The sequence below is a fragment of the Poromitra crassiceps genome (genome assembly GCF_964638095.1).
Source record: "Poromitra crassiceps genome assembly, chromosome: 13".
In the NCBI taxonomy this organism is placed as follows: domain Eukaryota; kingdom Metazoa; phylum Chordata; class Actinopteri; order Beryciformes; family Melamphaidae; genus Poromitra; species Poromitra crassiceps.
The window spans coordinates 13,421,035-13,446,768 of record NC_139644.1 but is presented as its reverse complement, the minus strand read 5'-3'; the positions used below and the strand labels follow the sequence as shown (position 1 = coordinate 13,446,768).

General features: G+C 42.8%; 3 protein-coding genes across 5 annotated transcripts; 2 read left to right on the top strand and 1 right to left on the bottom strand.

Moving 5' to 3' along the window:
- The first annotated feature begins 6,069 nt into the window (after positions 1–6,069).
- On the top strand, positions 6,070–15,969 carry narfl (nuclear prelamin A recognition factor-like). The gene is made up of 11 exons (XM_083650173.1): positions 6,070–6,332; positions 6,951–7,046; positions 7,166–7,309; positions 7,436–7,571; positions 8,638–8,772; positions 10,827–10,945; positions 11,657–11,786; positions 12,781–12,853; positions 13,878–14,015; positions 15,180–15,337; positions 15,583–15,969. The coding sequence occupies exons 1-11, from the start codon at positions 6,267–6,269 to the stop codon at positions 15,822–15,824; spliced, it is 1,437 nt and encodes a 478-aa protein (XP_083506299.1). The 5' UTR covers positions 6,070–6,266; the 3' UTR covers positions 15,825–15,969.
- A 109-nt stretch (positions 15,970–16,078) lies between these two features.
- fahd1 (fumarylacetoacetate hydrolase domain containing 1) lies at positions 16,079–18,778 on the bottom strand. Its single transcript, XM_083650174.1, has one exon. It carries the CDS (start codon positions 18,681–18,683, stop codon positions 18,021–18,023), a length of 663 nt encoding a protein of 220 aa, XP_083506300.1. The 5' UTR covers positions 18,684–18,778; the 3' UTR covers positions 16,079–18,020.
- Positions 18,779–19,125: 347 nt separating this feature from the next.
- LOC310787457 (hydroxyacylglutathione hydrolase, mitochondrial-like) lies at positions 19,126–25,277 on the top strand. 3 transcript variants are annotated; one of them, XM_083648886.1, is made up of 9 exons: positions 19,126–19,248; positions 19,808–19,986; positions 20,076–20,140; positions 20,789–20,906; positions 21,121–21,229; positions 21,402–21,505; positions 21,905–22,006; positions 22,123–22,202; positions 23,578–25,277. In XM_083648886.1, exons 1-9 carry the CDS (start codon positions 19,176–19,178, stop codon positions 23,675–23,677), a joined length of 930 nt encoding a protein of 309 aa, XP_083505012.1. In that variant the 5' UTR covers positions 19,126–19,175; the 3' UTR covers positions 23,678–25,277. The 3 variants fall into 3 exon arrangements, with proteins under 3 accessions (XP_083505012.1, XP_083505014.1, XP_083505013.1); XM_083648888.1 differs by lacking the exon at positions 19,126–19,248; XM_083648887.1 differs by lacking the exons at positions 19,126–19,248; positions 20,076–20,140 and adding an exon at positions 20,185–20,358 and having other exon boundaries at positions 19,883–19,986.
- The last annotated feature ends 457 nt before the right edge of the window (positions 25,278–25,734 follow it).

Below are 25,734 nucleotides of genomic sequence, written 5' to 3'. Positions count from 1 at the left end.
ATTTCTTTAGAAGGGATCCCAGCGGGTCCCCTGAGAGGCTGCCAGTCCACTTGGCTAGCTTGAATTTAAACACTCTCGCTAATCCAACCGCTTTACATTGGGCAGAGGCTGTCTTCCCTCCAATTACCATGTACAACATCACTACCACCACAGCTTTTCTTGGCCAGAGGCAAGTGTTTACCCGCTGCGAGAATACTGACAAACTCCATGCGCCTACGCACACACACATGCGTGCGTGCGTGCGTGCGTGCACACACACACACACACACACACACACACACAGACACACACACACACACACACATGCACACACACACACACACACACACACACACACACACACACACACACACACACACACACACACACACACACACACACACACACACTAACTGGGAAGAATGTGCTCAGAGATGAGGAGCAGAGAGGGGGCTGTGCTAAAGAAGAGTGGAGGAGACAACGCGTATGAGAAAAGAGTGAAGGGAGAGATGACAAGAAAGCAGACAAATAAGGAAGAAAGCATGAAAGGGAAACAGGGGTGTTGCCAAAGGGGGCGCCGTTTTGTCCAAAATAAGCAAGTAAGCAATCCATCACATGACTGAGGGAGTCAATGGGCTGGAGGAGGAAGAGGGTTCACGGTTCATCTCAGCTGATTAATAATGCAGACTGTTTATCTTATGACATCCTGCCTCCAGCACCTCTATGGAAGTTTAGTTTGGATTTGGAAGCAAAGGAGGGAACTGCCATTCAAGCTCCCATTTAGTAGCTTTTGTGCTGCTGCTGCTGCTGCTGCTGCTGCAAACTCACCATCAAGTTCAAGTTCATGTTTATTTATAGAAGAAGAAGTGTGTAGTACCAAGGTGCTTTACAGAAATTGGTTATAAAAGCCAGGAATAAAAGATTACAATGTTACAATTTCACTTAGTAGACGGTTTTATCCAAAGCGATGTACATCTGAGCTTTATACAACACAAGCAATAAAACAAGACAAGAATAAAAATGCATAAAGAACAAAAAACACATGAGAGCTGGAAAATAAAATAAGCAGACACACACACACACACACACACACACACACACACACACACACACACGACTATAACAACATGTAAGCGTCACATTGCGACGCTTACTTGAATGTCGCAATCCCGTCACGTCCAAAAACGTAGGAAAAAGGGTACGTTTCACGCAGGTATAGCGCGGCGCGACACTTGACAAAGCGACAGAATTTGACGCATTGGAAATGCCTCCGACTGACACCTGATCGATCAAAACAAAACGCTCCAAGTAAAAGTGGACTTTAAAAGACCCAACCAAATCAGCTGGTCTAAGGTTTTCAGGTAGACTTTTCCACACCGTAGGTGCTGCTATGGAGAAGGCCCTTTACCCAGATGTCTTTAGCCGAGACTGAGGGGATGTTTAGCAGACCATGTGCCAGAGTGGACCAAGGGCTCTAACAGTGCTGCGGGGGGTCAGACGTTCTAGAGGGGACAGGGACCTAGAGTCGCAAAGCCAGGATTGTGTGATGTGGTCTCTTCAAGTGTAAACAGGAGATAGAAACCTGATTACAGAGAGTATAGAGAGTTTCAATCGTCCGGTTGGGATAATGCATGAATTACTCCTTCTAGGTCTGAGAAGGACTTATTTTGGAGATGTCCCTATAAGATGGAAGAAACTCGATTTCATAACTGAGCTGATCTGTGAGATCTATAAACTAATGTAACCCTGATGTGAACCTTCTACCTCGGGGATCAATAAAGTATTTCTGATTCTGATCACTTGAATCCCTGCACATTCTCTCTTTCCTTATTTCCCCAGTTTAGCTGCCTGTCCAGTTAATTCACACCTGCTTTTTAAATGAGACCGGATACGTTATATGGATAATGATTGCATTTAGAAAACAGGTGTAAATGAGGTGAAAGAGATCTGAACACAATGTGAGCCAGACTACCTCCAGATGTGGTCAGGAAGATCGGATCACATTGTGCACGATGCGTTTACACCTTAACATGTTTTTCCTTATCCAGATAACATCCAGATAACTTATCCGGATACAGGTCACATTTAATTTATTTTAAATTCACTATACACACCTGCACTTCTTCTGGCTTGTCTCCTTATATACTGTAAGTATGTATAGACGGTTTTCACCAGAGCTCAACCCCACAGCACTTCCTTTTTCTCAGCATTCGGCAAACTGCAGAAATATTCACTCGACATCGTTACTTTTGTTTTCGCTGCTCAGCTGTATAGACGGTTTTCACGGAATGGTCAGTCCTGCACTTGAATGTTTTTTTTTTCTTTTATGTCCATAGCAAACACTGCAACAGGAAGTGAGCGCGGGTTCAATTTAGAATGTTTTTGTTGTCAAGTTAAAACCGTCTATACACACTACACAGTTGTTTGTGAGCTTCAAAAGAGCGTTGAGGACATACAGCACCTAGAGCATGTGAACAATACTACAATTGAGTCAAGTCATTTGAGTGTGTATGTGCTCATGTGTATCTCTCTGTGTGTTTGATTAGTATACTTCAGGAGTGATGATAAATAACATCAGTATATTGTCATGGTTTCAGGCATAAGGCAGGAGGACAATACGATGTTTTAACAAGATAAGAATCAACAGTAAGGGTGACTTCCAGAGGAAGCGGACATGGAACACACACACACTCTCTCTCTCTCTCTCTCTCTCACACACACACCCCCCCACACACACACACACACACACACACACACACACACACACACAAGCACAGGTGTGCTGGACCCTGCGGATCGACAGTTTTTTTTGTTGAAGCTGTGTTTATTTGCACGTCTCACCTTTCCTCTGTATTGTGGAAGTTGTTATTTGAAGTGTCTATTCATTCTCACATTAACGTGTTCAAGGTGACCACAAAGACTATCATGTGTTTTGCTGGATATCCTGATGATCCAGAGTTGACCCGTCAACAGGAAAAATCCCCCGACCACTCAGCGTTAATTCACCGCTTAGTTACAAATATAGAGCCGGAGGTTTGGGAAATGAGGTAAAGTGAGGTAAACAAGTGGTAAATAGAGGGGCTTTTGTACTGGGGGTGAGCGGGGCTTTGGTCACACCTGGGTGGCTGGAGCTGAGTCAGGACCTGCTCTGTGCGTCTATCTGTTTGTCTGGTGGGACCGCGTCTTGAAGGGGCCGTTGTTTGGCCAACAGAAGCTCTGGGCTCTTTGGCTGTTCCACAGGGACTGGGTGTGGTTGTCACCGCTGACCAGGGTCATGGAGAGGTCTAGCCAGCTGGACCTGTGACGGGAGGCAGGTGAACAGGAGCGCTCAGACGCTGAGTCACCTGGACTGTAAGGAAACGATAAGGGTTTGCCTCTGAGGAGTCACTGTTCTGACCCGCTGACTGGCACTGTTCATTATATCCTGCTTCTCTTCTCTTAAATCTAATTGTATTGTGAACTAAATCGTGGATGGCGGAAGCGACAGTTGTTGACACATTTACTTTGCGCAGCGTTAATGGCGGCAGTGAGTGGGGATTTTGTAAAGAACAAACAAACAAACAAACAAAAGCCCCCATTTTTTTTATTGCTGCAGCGGCACCATTGTAACCCAGCAGTAATGCGACCAAAGGAAATGAGTAACATCTATGACTAACTTTGCTTATTTCGATAAATGTACACGGAGCACTTCTTAGGGCACGGGTGGGCACATTTTTTTCCAGAGGGCCATACTGACTTACATCAAGTAAGCGAAGGGCCACAGATTGGAGATCATACGTGCCAACACTCCTGATTTTCGCAGGAGTCTCCCTATTTTTAACCCTCTCTCCCATTGTGATTGGTAATTTCCTGTTAATCTCCCTATATAATAGTGATACAAATCCAATGGCTGAAGCAGATGGGATTTACTAACATAATTCTGCCTTTTGAGTTTTTGGCAGTTGTTTTGTTTTTCTGAGAACGTCGGGGGCCGGATTAAGATGGTCTAGGGGCCGGGTTCGGCCCTGGGGCCGCATTTTGCCCATGTGTGTCTTAGGTGTAAGGACCCGCTGAGCATTGTGAACTGTCCAAAAAATAAAAAAAATAAATGTATTTCAATTAGACCTATTCCGGGATAGATATAATTGATTGTTGATTATTGATGGTATGCTTTGTGTAAAAATACTGCAACCCAGTATGTGGGGGAGAAAAAAATCAAACTAGTTGCACTTTTTTTTTTTTTTAACGAGGTTGAATCTCACTGAGAACAACGCTCTCTTTTTCAGGAGCGCCCTGTTCACATCACACACACATTCATACCTGAAAGCTGACCAGTACAACCACAGTCTGATCTGCTGGCCACTGATCATCTCCACTGGAGCAGTTGAGGTTAAGGGCCTTGCTCAAGGGCACCTCGGTGGTGGTGATGAGGGAGGGGCAAGCGCTGCCTTTTCATTTTCCCCAGCCAGATTTATCCTAACCGACGACCTTCCGGTCACAAGCTTGCTTCTCTAACCGTTGGGCCACCACTCACTGCCCCAGGACAGGACAGGTAAATGCCATTCACAAATGAATTTCATCAGCCAGTGAAAACTGTACAGAATTTTCAAGGTAGGCTACCGAGGCACTTGGACTCACTTCTACATGTCGCAGCTCACACAGGCCTCCATCAGGGTATGGATTTGCACTCACACACTATGTACACTATGCACACACACCCTGCTGCTACACACTGTTGATGATGGCATCAGGAACAATTCTATATTATATAGAGTAACATGGTACAGGATTTATCAGAAAATATTTTTTGAAATATCTTTAAATTCTTCATTATTTTCCTTCTCTCTCTTCTTGACCATGAAAATCCAGTGAGAGTTGATGCTACACTTTATCTAATGCTCTGTGCCCATGCAGGTGCAGTATTTTGACATTTTTGTGGAGCCAGGCAGGCCTCCATGCGGGAATACAAATGATGAGTGCATGGACAACCTCATGTAAATAGGAAAATGGTGGTGGTATGGACTACGGAGACAGCTTACTGGCCCTGGCATCAAGACTGCTTCCTGTCTGCACACTCCCTACCTGTTCATGATCAATTACAGACATGACTAATCGCTGTTGTGCACCAGAGAATTCCAACTGGTCATGTTGGTGTCATTTCTGGGACCGCCTGTTTTATATCAATGCATAGGGTACTTAGAATGGGAAGAGAACTGTAAACAGCGATGGATATTTTCCAGGCAAATTCTAGTGCACGCACGCATGCACACACACACACACACACACACACACACACACACGCACACGCACGCACGCACGCACGCACGCACACACACACACACACACACACACACACACACACACACACACACACACACACACACACACACACACACACACACACACACACACACCTACCTCCCTTGCATTCCATAATGTTCTGCTGGGTCATCTCTCCCTTCTCCATCCCTCTGGTTCAGCATGTTGGGCTAACAGCTTAGCGGAACACTTTGTGAAGGAAGGTCTGTGGTGAAAGTTTAACACAGTTGTATGTGAGGTGATGGATGCTCCTGATGCCAACTGAATTCTCCTCTCAGGATAAGAAAGGTGATCTTAACTCAAATCATGACCTCTTCTTCCTGCTCTGTAATAAATTGTTCTCTACTGCCCTCTATTGTCCACAGTTGTAGTTGCAGTACAAAAGCACAAACGAGCCAAACCGCTGAACATGGTTGAGATATGCTCAGTTTGCTGGATTTTCCTACTGAGAACATAATGGTCCTCGAATACGGATTATTTTACCCTGCTAGCCCATGTGCTAGCCGGGGACCCAGGTAGCATTTCCAATCAGACCAGCGGCAACATCAGAAACAGTGACGCGGTTTGTTTACCAAAATGCTGCTCGGCTGATCCCTCGCACGCTACATGTTTAAGAAAAATGTACGTTACGATTAAGTTTTAAAAAGGTGAACGTTACGATTGACACATTTAAATGTACATTGTTGTTTATTATTTTAATTCTCAATTTCTCGACTATGGGCGTGCTCTGTAGGTTAGGGGGCGTGCTCTGTACTGGCCCCGGGAGCTGGACCCTTCTCGGCTGCTGAGACTCCTACGAGTTTGGGAGAGAGCAGTATATTACACCAATATTATACTATACTACTATACTATACTATACTATACCAATACAATACCATTATATGCGGTACTGCTGACGTCGATCAGACAGAAGATGGCGAAGATCTTCGCTAGTTAAACATAAACGATGGGGCGTGAATGATCTTAATCAGAGATCTTTGGCAGTAAATATGGCGTCTCAGTTCAGCAGTGTGTTGCAGTTGACAGATCTTGATGACTTTATCACGCCTTCTCAGGTACTGGAAATTAATATGATTTACTATTTAATCATTCATCACCATGTCCGATTTCATTTAACGTCATTTATTCACTACTTGCCACCTCTAAAAGTCACCATAATCGCAATTCTACTGAAGTTAGCTAGCGTTAGCTTGCTAACGCAGCCGGTGTAAATAACACTGCGCGTGCCTGATAGCACATAGAGGTCACGTGGAGGCTGGGTTTACCCAGGCTAGGGCAGAGAGAGAGTAACGTTATGCAGGTTTTCACTAGCTGATTTCTGATTCCTCCTCTCCGATGTAAAGCTGGGGATACATAACGTTACACCACACAGGGGGTTGTAGACTACAACTTGTAGTAGCCAATTCAGCGGTCAGTCCACGGACCATGGTCGCTAACATGGAGCACTTGTACCAGTAGGGGGCGCTGAAGGTAGTATTATCGATTATGTCTATATTGTTATTGTTGCACTGTATGTTGTAATTTGTGTGAATAACATATATCCATCAATCCATCCATCCAGTGGTGCAACTAATGCCAAGTTGCTCTTACCTCAATGGCACAGATTTTTTCTGGCATTAGTATTATGTAGGCTAGTTAATTGTAAAAATGTATTATCTGTTTCTGTTTCATAGGAATGTGTTAAACCAGTCAAACTAGAGAAGAAACAAGGTAAAGCTGTGGCCAGAATTCAGATAGAAGATGATGGCAGTTATGTCCAAGTCAACCAGGTGGGTTTGGAGTCTTAATCCAAGTGTAATTCAGTACTCACACAAGTTATTATTGAATCACCACCGTTTTCACCCCGTGAAGTAGTCCATCTAGAGTGTGACTGCTTCTTAAATTGTAGGACGGTGCAAAGCAGAAGCTGGAGAAAGCAAAGATCACGCTGAATGACTGTCTGGCTTGCAGCGGCTGCGTCACCTCAGCGGAGAGCGTCCTCATCGCACAGCAGAGCCACGAGGAGCTCCTCATGGTGCTGCACAACAACAAGGTACAAACCCCACCGATGGACGCGTGTGTACTGTGCTGATACTTCTGCTCATGCTCAACCCATCGGTTGCAATTGCAGTCTCTGGAGTGGATAATGGTTTTGTGACTGTCTGTGTGCCCTCCGCAGACCAGTGCCACAGAGCAGCAGCAGGTGGTGGTGGTGGTGTCTGTGTCGCCTCAGTCCAGAGCATCACTGGCTGCACGCTACGGCCTCAGCAGCAGCGAGACGGCCAGGAGGCTGACTAACTTCTTCAAAGGCCTCGGTGCGTGCAAATAACAGCTGCTGTCAGGCCCATGGAAATCATACATCTCATAGCCATGTGGTAAATGAAGATGAGACAGGTTGTTTTAGCCAGATGCAGTGACTAGGCCTGTCACAGTCATCAATTAATTGACTTGTCGTAATGGACATGACCTCAATAATTTTTCTGACCTCAATAATTACCCATTGAACTATGCAGACATCTTTTGCTGTCATTTTTTGGTCACGCTGATTCTGTCCTCTCGTCTGCTCACACACACACACACACACACACACACACACACACACACACACACACACACAGTGAACCAGGTGAAGATGACGTGTTACTTGAGAACCGTTGTTTTGTTTTTTTCTAGATTAGTTAGTTAGATTAGACGGTTAGTTAGAATGAGCAAGACAATGCTGATTTATCTGAGAATTCCCATTGAACTGCCGCAACATTCTAGAATTCTACTGGGATCTAGAGGGTTAAGAACGAAAGGTTTATTGCTATTTGAAAGGGTGTACTTGCATTATTATGCTATTATATTAAAATTATATCTGTGGAAAAAAGTTGTCTTAAAATGACTATAATATATAGTTTATCTTAATTAGTTCTGGGACATTATATCAACCAACAAACAAATAGCTATCGTGACAGGCCTAGCAGTTACTTTTCAGGATGATGGTTATTAAGAGGTATACTATTAAGCCTATAGAAAGTCAGAATGTTGAACACACTGTTGTAAGGAGATACCTAGGCCTTATTAGGCTGCACGATTAATTGAATATGATTCGCGATCAGGATTTTGGCTTCCCGTGATCATGAAAACAAGAAAATCGAGATAAAGCACAAACACGCTATGGTGCGTGTAGTTTCAGCTCGAGTCGAGAAGAGATTAAACCTTCCTTGGTAGAAGATGACAGTTCAAAGAAATCTAGTGTTCATTTTTTTTTCTAGTTCATTAAATGCATGAGGTTCCCAAAGTCAAAGAGTAATCGTGTTCAATAATCGTGGTCTCAATATTGATCAAAAAATAATGGTGCAGCCCTTAGGCCTTCCTAACAGGATGCTGCTGTTGCAGGGGTTCACCACGTGTTTGACACTGGCTTTAGTCGGACCTTCAGCCTGCTGGAGAGCCAGAAGGAGTTTGTAAAGCGTTTCCAGATGAAGGAGCAGGACAAAAACGCCCTGCCCATGCTGACATCCTCCTGTCCAGGTACTGCACTTTAACCCATAACTCTTGTATGTCTTTCTCATTGCAAACACTGGTTTGTTCTTTAGATGACATTCCACAATAAGGCAACACACTTAACATGTTGCTGATATATATATATATATATATATATATATATATATATATATATATATATATATATATATATATATATATATATATATTATTTTCTGATTTCCCTCCCATTTTCTCCCCAATTGTACTTGGCCAATTTTCCCCCTGCTGCTCCGGCCACTGCTCCACCCTCTGCCGATCTGGGGAGAGCCGTAGACTAGCACCATGCATCCTCCGACACATGCACAGTTGGCATTTGCTTCTTTTCACCTGACAGCAGGGAGCTTCACCAGCAGGATGTAGCACGTGGGAGGATCACACTATTCCCACCAGTTCCCTTCCGCCCCGAACAGGTGCCCCGACCAACCAGAGGAGGCGTTAGTGCAGCCCCCCTATTCCGGCGTACCACCCGCAGACACAGCCAATCATGCCGGTATGGACGCCCGACCAAGCCGGAGGTAACATGGGGGTGCGAACCTGCGACCCCCCCTGTTGGTAGGCAGGGAATCTACCGCTACACTACCCAGATGCCTCTTATTTTTGCGCTGATATTAAATGTTTTTACATTTTCATGCAAAAATAATTAATGGATTCAGTGTTGTTGTTGTTGCTGTTTACACATTTTGGTGATGATGATTCATGATCTGATTAGATTTTGGTGGTCAAAGGTCAAAGGTCAAGGTCACTGTGACCTCTCGAACACCATTTTCAAGCTTGTTAACGCGATATCTGAGGAACGCCTGGACGCAATTTCATCAGATTCGCCTTAAACATTCACTTAGGCTCAAGGATGATCTGATTAGATTTTGGTGGTCAAAGGTCAAGGTCACTGTGACCTCTCGAACGCCATTTTCAAGCTTGTTAACGCGATATCTGAGGAACGCCTGGACGGAATTTCATCAGATTCGCCTTAAACATTCACTTAGGCTCAAGGATGATCTGATTACATTTTGGTGGTCAAAGGTCAAAGGTCAAGGTCACTGTGACCTCTCGAACGCCATTTTCAAGCTTGTTAACGCGATATCTGAGGAACGCCTGGACGGAATTTCATCAGATTCGCCTTAAACATTCACTTAGACTCAAGGATGATCTGATTAGATTTTGGTGGTCAAAGGTCAAAGGTCAAGGTCACTGTGACCTCTCGAACACCATTTTCAAGCTTGTTCACGCGATATCTGAGGAACGCCTGGACGGAATTTCATCAGATTCGCCTTAAACATTCACTTAGGCTCAAGGATGATCTGATTAGATTTTGGTGGTCAAAGGTCAAGGTCACTGTGACCTCTCCAACGCCATTTTCAAGCTTGTTAACGCGATATCTGAGGAACGCCTGGACGGAATTTCATCACATTCACCTTAAACATTCAATTAGGCTCAAGGATGATCTGATTAGATTTTGGTGGTCAAAGGTCAAAGGTCAAGGTCACTGTGACCTCTCAAACGCCATTTTCAAGCTTGTTAACGCGATATCTGAGGAACGCCTGGACGGAATTTCATCAGATTCGCCTTAAACATTCACTTAGGCTCAAGGATGAACTGATTCCATTTTGGTTATCAAAGGTCAAAGGTCAAGGTCACAATGACCTAACAAATGCCATTTTCAAGCTCGGTAACGCCATATCTCAGTAACACCTTGACTAAATTTCTTCACATTTGGCTCAAATATCCAATTCTGCAAAGAAACGCCTTGATGCAATTTCTTCCAATTTGGCTCCAACATCCACTTGGACTCAAGAATGAGCTAATGGCGGAGGCATAAGTCCGCGTTGCGGTCGTTCTAGTCTAACAATAGGTCATGAATGTAATGTAACACATCGTCAGTGGGCCACATGATAATAGCTGTTACTTAAGAAACTGCAACATTTCCACAATATATCAGCAAACTGATATAGTCGTGTAACTAGTTTTAATACCCGGATGAAGAAAGTGTCAGAAAGACAATTTGTGTGTGTGTGTGTGTGTGTGTGTGTGTGTGTGTGTAGGGTGGATCTGCTATGCGGAGAAGACCCATGGGCAGTTCATTCTTCCGTACATCAGCACCACCCGCTCCCCCCAGCAGATGATGGGTTCCTTGGTTAAAGGCTATTTCGCTGACCAACAGGTATGGAGAGACAAATGATGTGCTTTGTATGTATTATATAGTTATTAACAAGGTAGGATTATTCCACCAAAGCAAAATATTATTTTGGCTTTTTCATTGTTAGCTCATGACTCTCATGGTGTGAGGAAGAAGATGATGCTGATGATAAGTGGATAATGAGCCACTGTTTTCCCCTAGGAGGCAGTTGTAGCAGCTGTGGTGAAGCGCACACAAAAAAATGATTTAAAAAATGTTTTGCACAAAAAATGTATTTGCTTGCAGAGCAAGCCGTGCTGGGAGGTTTATATATCTCTGCCAGCACCAGAAGGGCTCTTGAGGCCTATAGGTCCAGTGGAAAAATGTCCAATGCGGCGACAAAATAACAATTTTGTGCCTTATTTTTTGAGGGGGACATTTTACGCACCTTTAATATTGGAGAGGACATGTCCCCCATTTCCCATGCTTCCTACACATATGTGTTGTGCTGACATTAACAGGTTAGCACAAAGTTATGTTTATATAATGTTCATACTCTACTCACAGGCAGGTGAATTGACCTGAAGCGTCCATAGCACAAAATAATAGAACGTTAGTCTCTCCTCTCTTCTCTTCATAAAAATCCAGCAGCAGGGGGTCATATTCCAGCAGCGGGGGGTCATATTCCAGCAGCGGGGTGAATGCTGAATGCATATAGGGGAAACACTGTGAGCTGTGTGTTGTGCTTGTTGTCAGGGGGTGAGTCCTCAGCAGATCTACCATGTGGCAGTGATGCCCTGCTTTGACAAGAAACTTGAGGCGTCCAGGTCTGACTTCTACCTGGACAAAGCGGAGACCAGGGAGGTGGACTGTGTCATCACCTCAGGTAAGTCCTCTAACGCAGTGGTTCTCAAATGGGGGTCCGCCAGGGGGCCCCTTTGCCAGGGGGTCCGCGAAAAGTTTGCAAGTAAAAAAAAAAAAAAAAAACTTTTTTTTTTTTAATTAAAAAATAAAATGCTACATGTTACTTATTCCTTCTCAAACTACTTCCTACATGGTGCTAGTCTATCAAAATATCTTGGCTGTCATTGATTGTGTTGCATAGTGGTTTTCTGTACTGTTGACAAATTGTGATATTGTAAGTCGCTTTGGACAAAACAAAAGTGTCTGCTAAATGACGTAATGTAAATGTAATGTACGGTAATAAAAAAATTTTTTTTTTTTTTTTTTGCAAAATCTTCATAGTTCAACGAAAATAGTTTATGCTTTAAATCTAAAATGGTTCATGGATTACATTCTAATAACAAACCTATCAAATTAAAAGTCAAGCACGTTACCGTGGAAACAATTAAGCTTAGCCCAAAATCACAAATCAGAATGAGGGGGTCCCCGGTATATTTTCTATCTTGTAAGGGGTCCTTGGCTGAAAAACATTTGAGAACCTCTGCTCTAACATGCTCTTTGTGTGAGTGGGTTATGTGGCGTCCTCTCTCTCTCTTGCCATCCATACTTTGGTCTCGAGATGAAACGATAACCGGTTTGATAAACCGTGATACAATTTCTAACGATAGCCGTACGGTTTCAAATTTTCATGATCATTAAAACCATGTTACCGTTAACAACAGTCTCCCAGACGCAGGCGTGCAGCCTTGGTGAAGTGATTTCAGTGAGTGTATCTGTCCTTTTTGCGGCTGACTTTTCAATATAAAACTTGGTGAAATGATTTCCCCGTCAGTGTATTAGTACTTTTTGAACGTTTTCAGCACATGTTAACAACGCCGCGGTAATACTGAGAACCGTGATCATTTTGCTCACTATAATCGTGATATGAAATGTTCATACCGTTTCATCTCTACTTTGGTGTCTCTGTGTTGATACAGGTGAGGTTCAGAAAATGCTTGAGGAGAAGAATTTGTCTCTTAGTGACATGGAGCCTGCTCCCTTAGATGCAATGTAAGTGCTGTGCCATTTCATTCCCTTTCATTTACCTCAGTGGTTCCCAACCTTAGGGTCGCGACCCTAAGTGGGGTCGCCTGGAATTCAAATAGGGTCGCCTGATTTTATTTATTTATTTTTACACCACACACAATTTAAAACTAGCGAGGATGATTAGCGTCACTTTCTGAGTTTAAAGTGAAAGTGATCATCTCTAAGAGTTCAGTTTTGTTCTCTTGGGTGACACCTATGGCGATGAGTGGTAATTGCAGGTGAGATCCAACCATGTCAATTGGCTCACTATCAGACAGATAGTGAATTTAATTATTATTTTCTTAGATTAAAATGTTTGAGATTATAACTTTAAATCAGGATTCTAAGAATAAAGTCAGAATTCTGAAAATAAAGTCAGAATTTTGAGATTAAAGTCAGAATTCTCAGATTAAAGTCAGAATTCTGAGGGGGAAAAGATGCATACTGGCTATGTATCACTGACATCACTGACCACTGATGATATTATCGATGGTGTACCGGAATTTGAATGTCTAGGGTCCCTCAAAAATCGGGTCACAAGCCAACAAAGGTTGGGAACCCCTAATTTACCCTCTAATAAAGCAGGCAACTAGAACAAGTTTTTACCATGTTAGTCTGAGAAAAGGCAAACAACATTTTGTGGGTGGTATTCAAATAAAGAGAGATGCAGAGACATGATACAGACAACATAAAAATGAGACAAAGTAAAAGCAAAAATACACATATTCCTACAGTCATGCGAGTACCAACATAATCAGGCCTAAACGTTTGTGTATACAGTGTTTCCTCTGTATTTATTGAGCAGTGGTATGGCACCACAGCAAGACAATCACCATTCCTAGAGGAAAAATGAACTAAAATAATGTACATCTTGAAAAGAAGCATAGTAGTAGAATAATACTTTTAGTGATGCAAAGAAAGACATCTTTAGCACCACAACTAGCACAAGAACCATAAGTGAAAGAACCCCAAAGCGTAAAGAAACAGTGATGTCTCATTCTCCATGCAGGTTCAGCAGTGTGTGTGGTGATGAGCTACTGAGCCACACGGGGGGCGGGTCAGGGGGCTACCTCCACCATGTCTTCAGCTATGCTGCCAAGCAGCTGTTTGGAGAGGAGGTGACGCAGCTCACCTACAAGACCCTCAGGTAAGTTTGGCTCCACTGCCTAGCTGACTTGGAGGAAGGACCGTGAGAAAAGACTGATTTGACTATGTAAAATAGAGCTGCAATGATTAATCTATCATCAGGAAATTAATCGACAACTATTTTGATAATCGTTTTGAGTAATTAAAAGAAAAATCCAAATGATCTGATTCTAGCTTCTAAACTGTGAATATTTTTTGGTTTCTTTACTCCTCTATGACAGTAAACGGAACATCTTTGGGTTGTGGAAAAAAACAAGACATTAGAGGACGTCATCTTGGGCTTTGGGAAACACTGAACTACATTTTTCACCATTTTCTGACATTTTATAGACCAAAACAACTAATCGATTAATCGACAAAATAATCTGCAGATGAATCAATAATGAAAATAATGGTTAGTTGCAGCCCTAATGTAAAACTTTGCTGCTTCAGAGGCTTGAAAGCTTTTTACTAATTTCTAGTACAGGCGTGGACCGTATCCTTCCTGGCTCTCAGGCAACTGCAGTGCACTCTTCTTATAGATCACCTTGGGACGGGCAAAATTGATCACTATAAGTGAATGATAATTATACTGTAACAAGCAGATTAACATCTAATTGACATTTGTATCTGTATTACATGACTACAGCACATATAGAGTAAATTAATGTTATTGACTTTAAAAATCCATACAGTAAGTTAGGCCTCCAGCTGTTTCAAACACAGCGGTCTTGCGTAGACAGAGATGCCGCCATCTCGCCACAGAGATGCAGCGATCTCTCCATATACAGACAGACATGCACCGAGTATCGCTGCTGTATCTCGTTGGCTCATTTTTGCCAGTTTGTAAGTAAAAGAATAATGAAATGACTGTAGTTTTAAATGTTTTTTCCATTGTTCTCAGGTGGGACAAGGCCCAAAATGATCACTGTAAGCGGAGTGTTGATTGATCACTAAAAGCGAATTATTTAAACAGCATATAGGAATGATTCAGGATGAAGCTTTTTGATCAATATAAGCGCTTGATCACTATAACCGTGATCACTATAAGCGGATTCCACTGTATAAGTACAGTATAAATGAAACAGTTCCCGTGCTCATTCAGTACATTTGAAAAGGTCTTATGTAAAGTGCTGTACACTGAAGGCCCTCTGTTTTCTCACCTGCTCATCCCCATCCACCATAGGAACAAGGACTTCCAGGAGGTGACCCTGGAGAAAGATGGAGAAGTCCTGCTGTGCTTTGCTTTGGCCTACGGCTTCCGCAACATCCAGAACCTGGTGCAGAAGGTCAAGAGGGGCAAGTCGCCGTACCACTTTGTAGAGGTCATGGCCTGTCCCTCAGGTGAGGAGAACAATGCGTTTCCCTCTGTATTATACATACACACACACTATGGGGAAGATGTAAGAAGTGCTGGGGGTCGAACTCAAATACATGCAATGAATTATGTGTTTGTATCACATTGAACAGTACAGTCATGGGCAAATCCACACTCTACACCTCTTTACCAATTAAATGTTTGATAATGCACACGCGCAAATTGAAGGCGTCAACCCATTGTTTCCCCACAACTCCTGTGTTTATATTAGGTTGTCTGAACGGAGGTGGACAGTTGAAGGCGTTACCTGATCAGAGCAACAAGGACCTAATCGAGAAGGTTGAGGAGCTCTACAAGGAAGAGCGCACCCGAGCGCCAGAGGACGACACGCGCGTGGCCGAACTCTACCAGTCCTGGCTCCACAGCGTAGGGGAGGAGAGAGCCAGAGAGCTGCTGCACACACAGTACCACACTGTGGAGAAGATGACTCATGGACTCACCATGAAGTGGTGAAGAAAGATGGGGAAGAGCATTGTGCCGTCAGGGTTCCACAGTCTGTGTTTAACTAAGAAAGTGGTTCTTCTGGGGCGTCTGGGTATAGTGCAGCGGTAGATTCCCTGCCCAACAACACGAGGGTCGCAGGTTCGAGCCCCCGTGTTACCTCCGGCTCGGTCAGGCGCCCATACAGGCGCAATTGGCCGTGTCTGCGGGTGGGAAGCCGGTGGGGTAAGAGTCGGGTTGCCTGTTCAGGGGAGAGGGGAACTGGGAGGAATAGCGTGATCCCCCACACGCACTATGTCCTGCCGGTGAAACTCCTCGCTGTCAGGTGTGAAGAAGCAGCTGGCGACTGCACATGTATCGGAGGAAGCATGTGCTAGTCTACAGCTCTCCCCAGATTGGCAGAGGGGGTGGAGCAATGACTGACAGCAGGGGGAATTGGCCAAGTAAAATTGGGGCGAAAATGGGGGGGAAATCTGAAAGAAACTTGATAAAAATAAACAAACAACGTCCATATGAATGAATGAGTGACTCTCTCGGCCTCTCTTCAGGGAGAAGAGGGGGGTTGTGTGGGCAAAGTCAGACAGGAAGGTTTGATCTATGTTAGCTTCCCTTTTCACAGGCTGATAAGCACAAGTCACAAACCAAACTAAATTGTGTATGGTTTTCTAATTGCATTTCCTGTTGTGTCTGCTAATTGTGCTTTCAAGTATCATAGAAGAGTGTTAATGCACTGATGAGATTATTTTGTTCTACCTCAGTCCGGGTAAACGTAGCAAGATTTGAAATTTCTTGACGTTGATTATGGTCACGTTAAGTGTTAGTTTCTCTCATTTGTTAGTGTTTGCTGTACATTTAAATCACAGCCTTGGTCTATTAGTTAGCTAGACTAGCTAATGTTTGTAGTTTTGGGAAGAGCATTGACTGTCGAAATTGACATTATGAATGTTGCCTGTGTTTGGTGCTGCTGTGTTGGCTATCTAGGCAGTGAGAGTCCTAGATAGTTATGCATTGGGGGAAACAGCGACTTTTGAAACATTTATTTGAACGTTTTTTTTTTTATATATCATGACCAAACAGTGTTGTGATACTCGGCTTCTGGAGAGATTAATCGTGACTCAACTTGGACTTGAATATTGATGACTCAGACTTGTGCACTTTGAACGTGAACGTGGGACTCGAACCCTTGCCTTTAAACAGTCATTGGCTACAAATTGTTTAAGCGTTAATGCAAAATGTGTATCTGGTGATGTGGTTGGTTTACAATATAGGCCTACATGTAGACATATAGGCTACAAAATGTATCAAACATCACAACCATAGATATGATGTGACCTAGGAGTGGGATATCCATTTGTTCTGGGCTCCCACATGAATCTATATGAGGAAATCTGTAGGTTCAGATATTACAAAAAGCCATAGTGTACACACTATTAAAATACAATAGATTTACTCTATAATTTCATTTTTGTATTTTTATTTTGGCCTTTTGTGACTTGGACTTGAACATTGAGGTCTTGGGACTAGACTTGGAGGTTTGGTGGCTCGACTCCAACACTGACCCAATCACATCCCTGACTACTACAACACAGAAAGATACATATTTAATATAATCATTCCTGCCTTATTAATTTATATGAATTATATGTATTTTAAGTAATAAAAGCGTTTAACTGTTGCCATCTTTCCTGTGCCTGTGTGAATTATGTCAGATATTGTACAGACTTGGACTGATATGTTCTATTGATTAAGCTCCACTTCAGTTTACAGCTCTACCAAATTGAGGATGTAAACTTGTGGATGAAAAAAGACTATTTACATTCATTTGTTTGTGGTGTACAAGCATCTTTTCTACTCTTCTCTTCTACCCCTGTGCTGCAGTGTTAGGTAGCTTACAACACATAAGCTCTGGTCCTGTGAAATTCATCAAAATGTTAAATCAAAGTGACTTAACATTAACTTGCATTAACTTGACTTAAGTAAAACAAAACAATTGAACTGTAGACTACTCATTTAATTCGTTAACTAAATCCGTGAGAGAATGTTTGATTGGTTTGCGATGGGCTTAATCAGAAAGTATTAAATCCATAACCAAAATAGTCATACATCATGTGTTAATTATGGAATTATTGTGAAAATAAATTATTCCTCTTTTTTGTTTAGGGATCCCCTGGAACCCCCTCAAGGACCCCAAGCCCATTACTCTCTGGGCTACTGGTCTTTTCTGTCTACTTTGAAAGTCATTGTGATAACGTCCTCTATGCCGGCCTCCAGTTCATCATGCTCCTGCACCGCGGAGACACCTTTGGGGGTCCCGGTCAGGATGAGGTCCCCCTCTTCCAAGGTGATGATCTCGCTGATGTAGCTGATGAGGTATGGGACGGAGAAAATCATCTGGGAGGTGCAGCCGCTCTGCCGCAGCTGGTCGTTCACCTTCAGCCACAGCTTGACGTTTCCTGGGTCGGGGATGCGCTCTTTGGGAATGAACTCGCTGACGGGGCAAGAGGTGTTGAAGGCTTTGGCCAGGGTCCACGGCAAGCCCTTGGACTTGCACTCGTCCTGGATGTCCCGAGCTGTCATGTCCAGGCACAGAGCGTAGCCCGCAACGTGGTCCATGGCAGCAGCCTGCGGGATGGCCGTGCCCCCTTTCCCGATGACCACCCCCAGCTCCACTTCGTGGTGCAGGTTGCTGGAGTACAGCGGTACCAAGATAGGGGAGCCCTCTTTCACGTATGCAGATGGGGGCTTCAAGAACAAAACGGGCTCTGTAGGAACAGCGTTCTTCAGCTCTTTTGCGTGGTCCGCGTAGTTCCGTCCAACACAGATTATCTTCCTCCCCCATTCCCAAAACCGAGACACATTTCGCGTAGTCATTGTAAAGAAATGCAGAACTTTAAGCCGCTTTGAAGCAGTCGGCACCTGTTCAAACCAAGTCCCTCCTTTAACCTTTGCCCACACCAGAGACGTGCTCTTGCCATACTAGATATATGCCCACACGAACCACAACGTGACCAACCCTAGCTTGTCAAGCTACGTCTACGGCGTGCCAAGAGGGACATACAGTAAGCAACGATTTCCACAAACTTGACCTAATCCACGTTCAAATGTAAAAAATATTTTAGTGGAACTAAACAAGAATGTGTTCGTGTGTATGGGCTTACTGTAAAATATTACTGACATTTTCTGTGAAAAGGTGTGAAGGGCCCGAAAGTGTAGTGTTCGCTTTAACCACCTAGTGGCCTTCAAACTCCCCCAGGCGTGATTGGTGGAGAACAGGAGGTCAAAGTTGAAAATAGGCGGAACTGAACGCAGAACTAAACTTTTCTGGTTTATGCTAATATATAAGGATACTGTTTCAGTGTTGTTATGTTATTCAGGTCTCTAGTAGGGAGTGCCTGCACTCTTGGTGTAATTGGAGCTGCAACAGCCTATAAATCTGGTACGTCCTTACGATGCCCTCGTTTTAGTGTGCATTTATTTGGCTAACGCTACATATTAGCATAGTTTACTTAACGTAACCTAAATATTTCTGCCTAACATTTACCAGCGTAACTAGCGTTGCATTTTACCATAATTATTATTAACGCTACCTAACGTTAACTACGGCAAGATTTTCTATACGTGCGTTATAACTACGTTTCTCGAACAGATGCAGCTCCATTAGCTGCCTTTGTTTTGTCATATGATGTAACGCTAGTAGCTAGTTTCACCAGAGCTGTCAGTGTCAAATCAACGCACAACTAGCAACTCAGTCAAGCCAGTGCTCATAACGTCAGCTGGTTGGAACAATCTGCCGTTTTTTGTATTCATACTATATCATTGCAAGAAAAGAAGTAAATCTGGCTTCTCAAATCTATAGTTTTAACGTTACCCTGGTGTCCTTAATTACCCTTAGCTCACAGGTCGTGCAATCATAATTGAATGTTTCAGCCAATGGAACCATATGTGTATCTATCAAGACAGGCCATTACTTGACTTGTATTTTTTTTTTCATATAGCACCTGTGAAAGCACAAGCAGTTGCTCTTCTTCACACCCCGACAAGGAAATCCTATCTGGTGGAGCAAGCCAACATGAAGGTGGAACTGCTGCCAGCACTCAGCGACAACTACATGTACCTTCTGATTGATGTGGACTCGAAAGAAGCGGCTGTTGTTGACCCTGTTGAACCAGTAAAGGTGTGCACAACTGTCATACACGTGTTAATGATGTGATGTGTGCTACAGTTGGACCCGCTTTTGTGAACAGGCAGCTTTACTCTTAACAGGTTATAGAGGCCGTCAGAAAACATGGCGTAAGACTCACGACAGTCCTGACCACCCATCACCATTGGTAGGCCAAATGTTAACTTATCCTTTTATTTTACCAATGCACAGGATTTTGATGTTGCAATCGCTGGTGCCATAATCCAGGGCCAGGATTCATTCAGAAGCCCAATTCAGATCTCAAAACAATAAGGACATGAGGCTGTCCCGTCATCTACAGGACTATCAGACAGGCAGCACCATTCAGCAGCCACCCAATCTGGGGCACTTTACAGGGTTGAGTGTGTGAGTGAGGTTATCAACAAGGGTTATCAAGTGTCATTGGGGTTATCAACCGGGGTTTTGTACAATTGTACAACACCAAACGCAGCTAAAGTTGTAAAGCCTTTACTACCCTGTACTTGCGCTTAGGCCTATCCCATTACACAGTGATTTTAGAACTCACTATTGATCTCAACAACAGGCGAATGGGATAGTGGACACTGTTGCTTCTTGCAATGGCCTGTTCAGCCGGTCAGAGACTGAATGTTATCAGCCAACGGTCTATTAGCAAACACTATGTCAGATAGCATTCTTCAAACACCAGAGCTAAAAACACACAAAATCTGAATATATAAATTAGTATACCTGCTGCTTCAAACGTTCCCTTCTACTCTGAGAAGAAACCATAGAGGTGTGACAAATTGACAATACACCAACTACTTTCTGTCATCAGGGATCACGCCGGCGGAAATGAGAAGATGGTGAGACTAATGCCGACGCTTAAGGTCTATGGAGGAGATGACAGAGTTGATGCTCTTACAAAGAAAGTCTCTCACTCCCACACTTTCAAAGTAAGACCATCATAACATAATCTACTGTACCATCCAAATAAGCCCTAAATCACCTTAAACATTGCTCATTGTGTTACAGAATTCAAGATAATATTGTATTGTATACTATACTATACTATACTATACTATACTATACTATAAATTATAGTATATGAAATGTATTAGTTGCTACTGTACAAGCTGATGTTCTCTCACTGGTGTGTTTGTTTCCTAGCTTGGCTCGCTCAATGTTAAATGCCTGTTTACTCCGTGTCACACGACTGGTCACATCTGCTACTATGTGACAAAAGAAAACAGCACTGAGCCACCGGCTGTTTTCACAGGTATCTCTAATCACACCGGCCTCTAGATTAGCTCAACTGTGACTTTATACAAATAAATGTACTCTGGTCAAATACTTTAATCTCTCATGCTTGAGTAGTTGGTGTTAATGCAACATCAGCAGATGTTTAACAAATCAGCAGTCGCCTTATCTATTTTATTTTTGATATACAGGTGACACGCTGTTTGTGGCAGGCTGTGGTAAATTCTTTGAGGGTACAGCAGAGCAGATGTACAGAGCCTTGATCGAAATTCTGGGACGCCTGCCCCCTGAAACGGTAAATACACAATAACTACAATAACTTAACCAGTGTTGTTACAACTCTTAATGCAAAACTGAAAGCATGAATCATACGCAGAATAATTGACAGAGGGTTTGAGACCGTAACTATAACTGTAGACGACAGCTTCACAATTAAAACAATTTACCGTACATGGAAAATGTTGCCTTTTTGATCATGTGTATACGCACAAAAGTAGACCAGTTAAAATAGGTTTACAAAAATTCCCCAAATATCATCTACAAATCAAACTATTCAACAATGAATATGAATATATGTTGGGACTTTGGAATTTAGGTTACAATGAATTTCCACATTGGAGCTTTGTAAAGGTTGCACTTTGATGGAGCATGTCCACCTTTTGTTCACATACTAACTGGTGTGTTTGTGTTTTAGCGTGTCTACTGTGGTCATGAGTACACTGTCAGCAATCTGAAATTTGCACGTCATGTGGAACCAGACAATGATGTCATTCAGAAGAAACTCGCATGGGCAAAGGTATTTGACCAACGTGTCGCATGCATGATGCAAGCGCTTGACAAAGCGCTTTAGCAAGTTATCTGTCATTGACTTATGAATATTAAAACACATTGTTTTGATCGGTGTTTCTGTAGGAGAAATGCAGCAGTGGAGAAGCTACCATCCCCTCCACACTGGCAGATGAATTCACCTTTAACCCCTTTATGAGAGTCAAGTATGTGCAGCTTGAATAACATTTCAAAACACTTCTAATGCCGAATATGTTGTTATGAATGTAGATTGTTAGAGCTAATGAGCTTTATTGGCATGAAAATACAGTGCTTATTGCCAAAGCAAACACACATTAACAATAATACAAGAATAAGGAAATAATCATCATCATCAGTATATAAATGGGAGCTAGGGCTCTGTTTGTTTCTCTGTCCCACTGTGATGTCATAAATCCCACTGTGACATCATCAGTGAAGTCATAAATCCCAGTGATGTCATAAATCCCACTGTGACATCGTCAGTGATGTCATAAATCCCACTGAGGAAATCTCGCTGTGACATCATCAGTGATATCATAAATCTCACTGTGAGATCATCAGTGATGTCATAAATCTGACATCATCAGTGATGCTGGTCTCATTGGCCACACAGCTGCGGGCACGGCCGAGCTGCGAATGCAAGCTGCAGTGCCAGCTTGGCGAGCTGCAGGACGGGCGAGCTAGGAATAATAAATGTACAATATGTAGAATCAAATAAAGAAAGAAAAAAAAAAAAACATCGCATGGATGCATAACTGGGACGTATCCTCAGTGATGTACCCTGGGGTCATAGGATGTTTCGGGTCTCGCAACATCATACACCCTCGCCCAGGTGACCCAGCCGGGGCTGGCCAAGCCCCAACTTACGTCCCAGTAGCTACCCACGGTCAGCCCTATAGGGAGGGTCGAAGGTGGTCATGCGGTCAGGGCCACTCAATCCGCTGCTCCGGAACTACTCTGCCGGGACCGGGGGAGGGAGAGGGCTCTGGTACATAGAGGGACCGGGCTCTGTGGGTTGCCACCCGGCCGGGTTCCTCCCTCGTCTCACCAGGTCTACGACCTGTGCGCTGCACCAGACTCCCCCGCTCCAAACATCTCATTCCGAGGTGATGGTATCTTAGTGGACACCATGCAGTACCAGTACTTGGTGGCACTGCAGTCTCCACTTGCGGCTTGAATGGCCCTCCTAAAAGATATATATACATTACATGTACATACAAAAAATATATGTACATTTGAAAACCCTAATAAATGGGGCATTATAACTTAAATATGACAATCGTTCAACAAGTAAACAAACAACAACAACAACCGTCAATGGGGGGGGGGGGGGGGAGCTGGTGGTGTTTCACTGGATGTCCCTGAGGTTGTGGCAGGGGGCCAGATATTTAGCTGCTAGAATGCAGCAGTTTGGTTTTTGAGTTTGTCCCTTTGTGATTGTGTTTCAAATTCTTGATATTTGTGTAATTTTGGGGAAGAATAGTGCTCTAATTTCTGCATATTTGTCACAGTGTAATAACAAGTGTTTGTGTGTCTCTTTCTCTCTAATATTTACTTTAGAGAGAAGTCTGTCCAAGACCATGTAAAACAGACAGAGGCTATTGAAACCATGAGAAGACTGCGGAAAGAGAAGGATGGCTTCAAGGTGCCAAAGGAGTGATGTGGAATGCACTGGCACTACCATACCTTACTGTCCCTTTACAGTGGCTTACAGCACCACAAGCCCTCACTGATACACTAAAGAAAATCTATTTTGTCCATGCATTTTCAAACCTAAAACTTGAAATAACTGCTGCAGTCACTTTTTCTCACTCTGCATCTAGACTTAATTTGAATATAGGCCTACATTTATCATCCAAACAAAATGACATCTTAACATGGCATCAAGGGAAAATGGGATTTTATATCTTTTCTCTTTTTTAGCTGTAGTATTGGTCAACTATCGTGTTTGACCAATGTTGAGTTTAAGTTTTAATGAATACATGGATGTTTATTGAATGCTTTAAGTTAAGGAGTTCTTTAATTTGTAAATGCACAGCTTTAGAGTCAATACAGTATTAATGCTGTATTACAGGGGTTTCGATGTCTGAGGCTGTGGGCCTCCCCTCAGACGAAGCACCCCCGCCCGCCACCTTACTTGCTTACCATAGTTTCACTAAATTCCTGGATGCCTATGGGACAGTGATTCTGTTATTTTATCCCAACAATTATGTGATCCCAACAATTGAGACAAGATAGCTTCAGACTATAAAAAAGGTCTGTCTGAAGGCATTTATTTGTTTCTGACTCTAGGAAAATGCTATCTCTTTAACCAAGTCACACACATTTAGGCTATTCTATGTGATCTTTTGATAAAGTAATATTTTTTCACTTCCATTCACTGAGCCTCACCTGAAACAGTTTGGAGCCCCCCTGGGGAGGCCCGTCTCCCACTTTGAAAACATATGCTGTATTATAATGATGTACAAAATGCTATTTCGCTCAGTGTTAAAATTTAACAAGACAGGGAGCTGCTTGAGTACATAAAAAAGTCTTAATATATAATATGTCAATGTAAATTGACAAGATGATTCCTTTGGCTGTTGTGTCCATTGTCTGTACAAACACATTTTTCCCCCAACTTTGAATGTTCCTTCATACCATCTCTAAAGGTACTTTTCATAATTGTTGGGAAGCTTGTAGTTTGTGTGTCCTTGATGTATTTCTGCATGAATGTTCGTCATTTCTTCAAAAGCATTCTGTCAGTGAGCAAAGCATTGCCTGCTTTCTACAGTAGGTGTCTTAGCATGAAATGTTAAGAGACCTTACTCTTTCGTATGTTGTTAAGTTCCCTCTTTGCATGGGATCTTGCACAATGCTCTTTAGAAACAGCAAGCAATAAAACCCATCCGGTATGTTCAACCAGGTTGTGCTAGCTTCATTTCTATCTGTGGTCGGCGATTGAAGAAATATAGCCTACTCTGACTGTTAGATTGAATATCTCTGGAACACTATGGCAGATTCACTTACGCAGTTGTGGATTTTTGAGTTTATGAGTTGACGATTCAGTCTGAATATCAGGCTAGTGCGAGTGCCCTTTTTGCAGACTAACAACATTGGATCTGGGGGAAATAAAGACTTGTGAAAATGTAAATAGTTTTAGAAGTGTGCAAGTTATGTTTATTTTTTCCCTGTGATCACTAAGAATTTGTTCTCACTTGGAGAACAAATTTCAATAGCCAAAAACATGTATTATTATTGTGATTTGAATACATTTCTGAGATTCAATTTCTGCTTTGTTTTTTCTTTTGTCTTTTATGGTCATATAACAATTTATACTTTCACGTGACATCATTGCAGCAAACATTGTGATAGTCCAGGTTGTCTTGAAAAAGAAAATGTGTTGATTGTGCATTACAGGGTTGTAGTTATGCATTATTACACAAGGAGACCAGACGGATCAGAAATGGGGAAAAAATGTCAATCAAATGAAAGAGACAGTATTTATTACGAAGTAAAGATGAAAATTGTGAAATTTGAGTGATGACATTTAATTTCTTAGCATTATTTCAGATCCCATATTTTTGTTGAATGTTTCCGACTCGATTAAAATGCCTGAGGTTTGACAGCTGATGATGTCGCTAGCAGCCCACCTCCCTAGCCTGTAAACAAACAGTTTCAGTTTGTTACAGCAGGACTAAGCAGCCTATTCGGAAACAATTAAGCCAAGGTAACCCT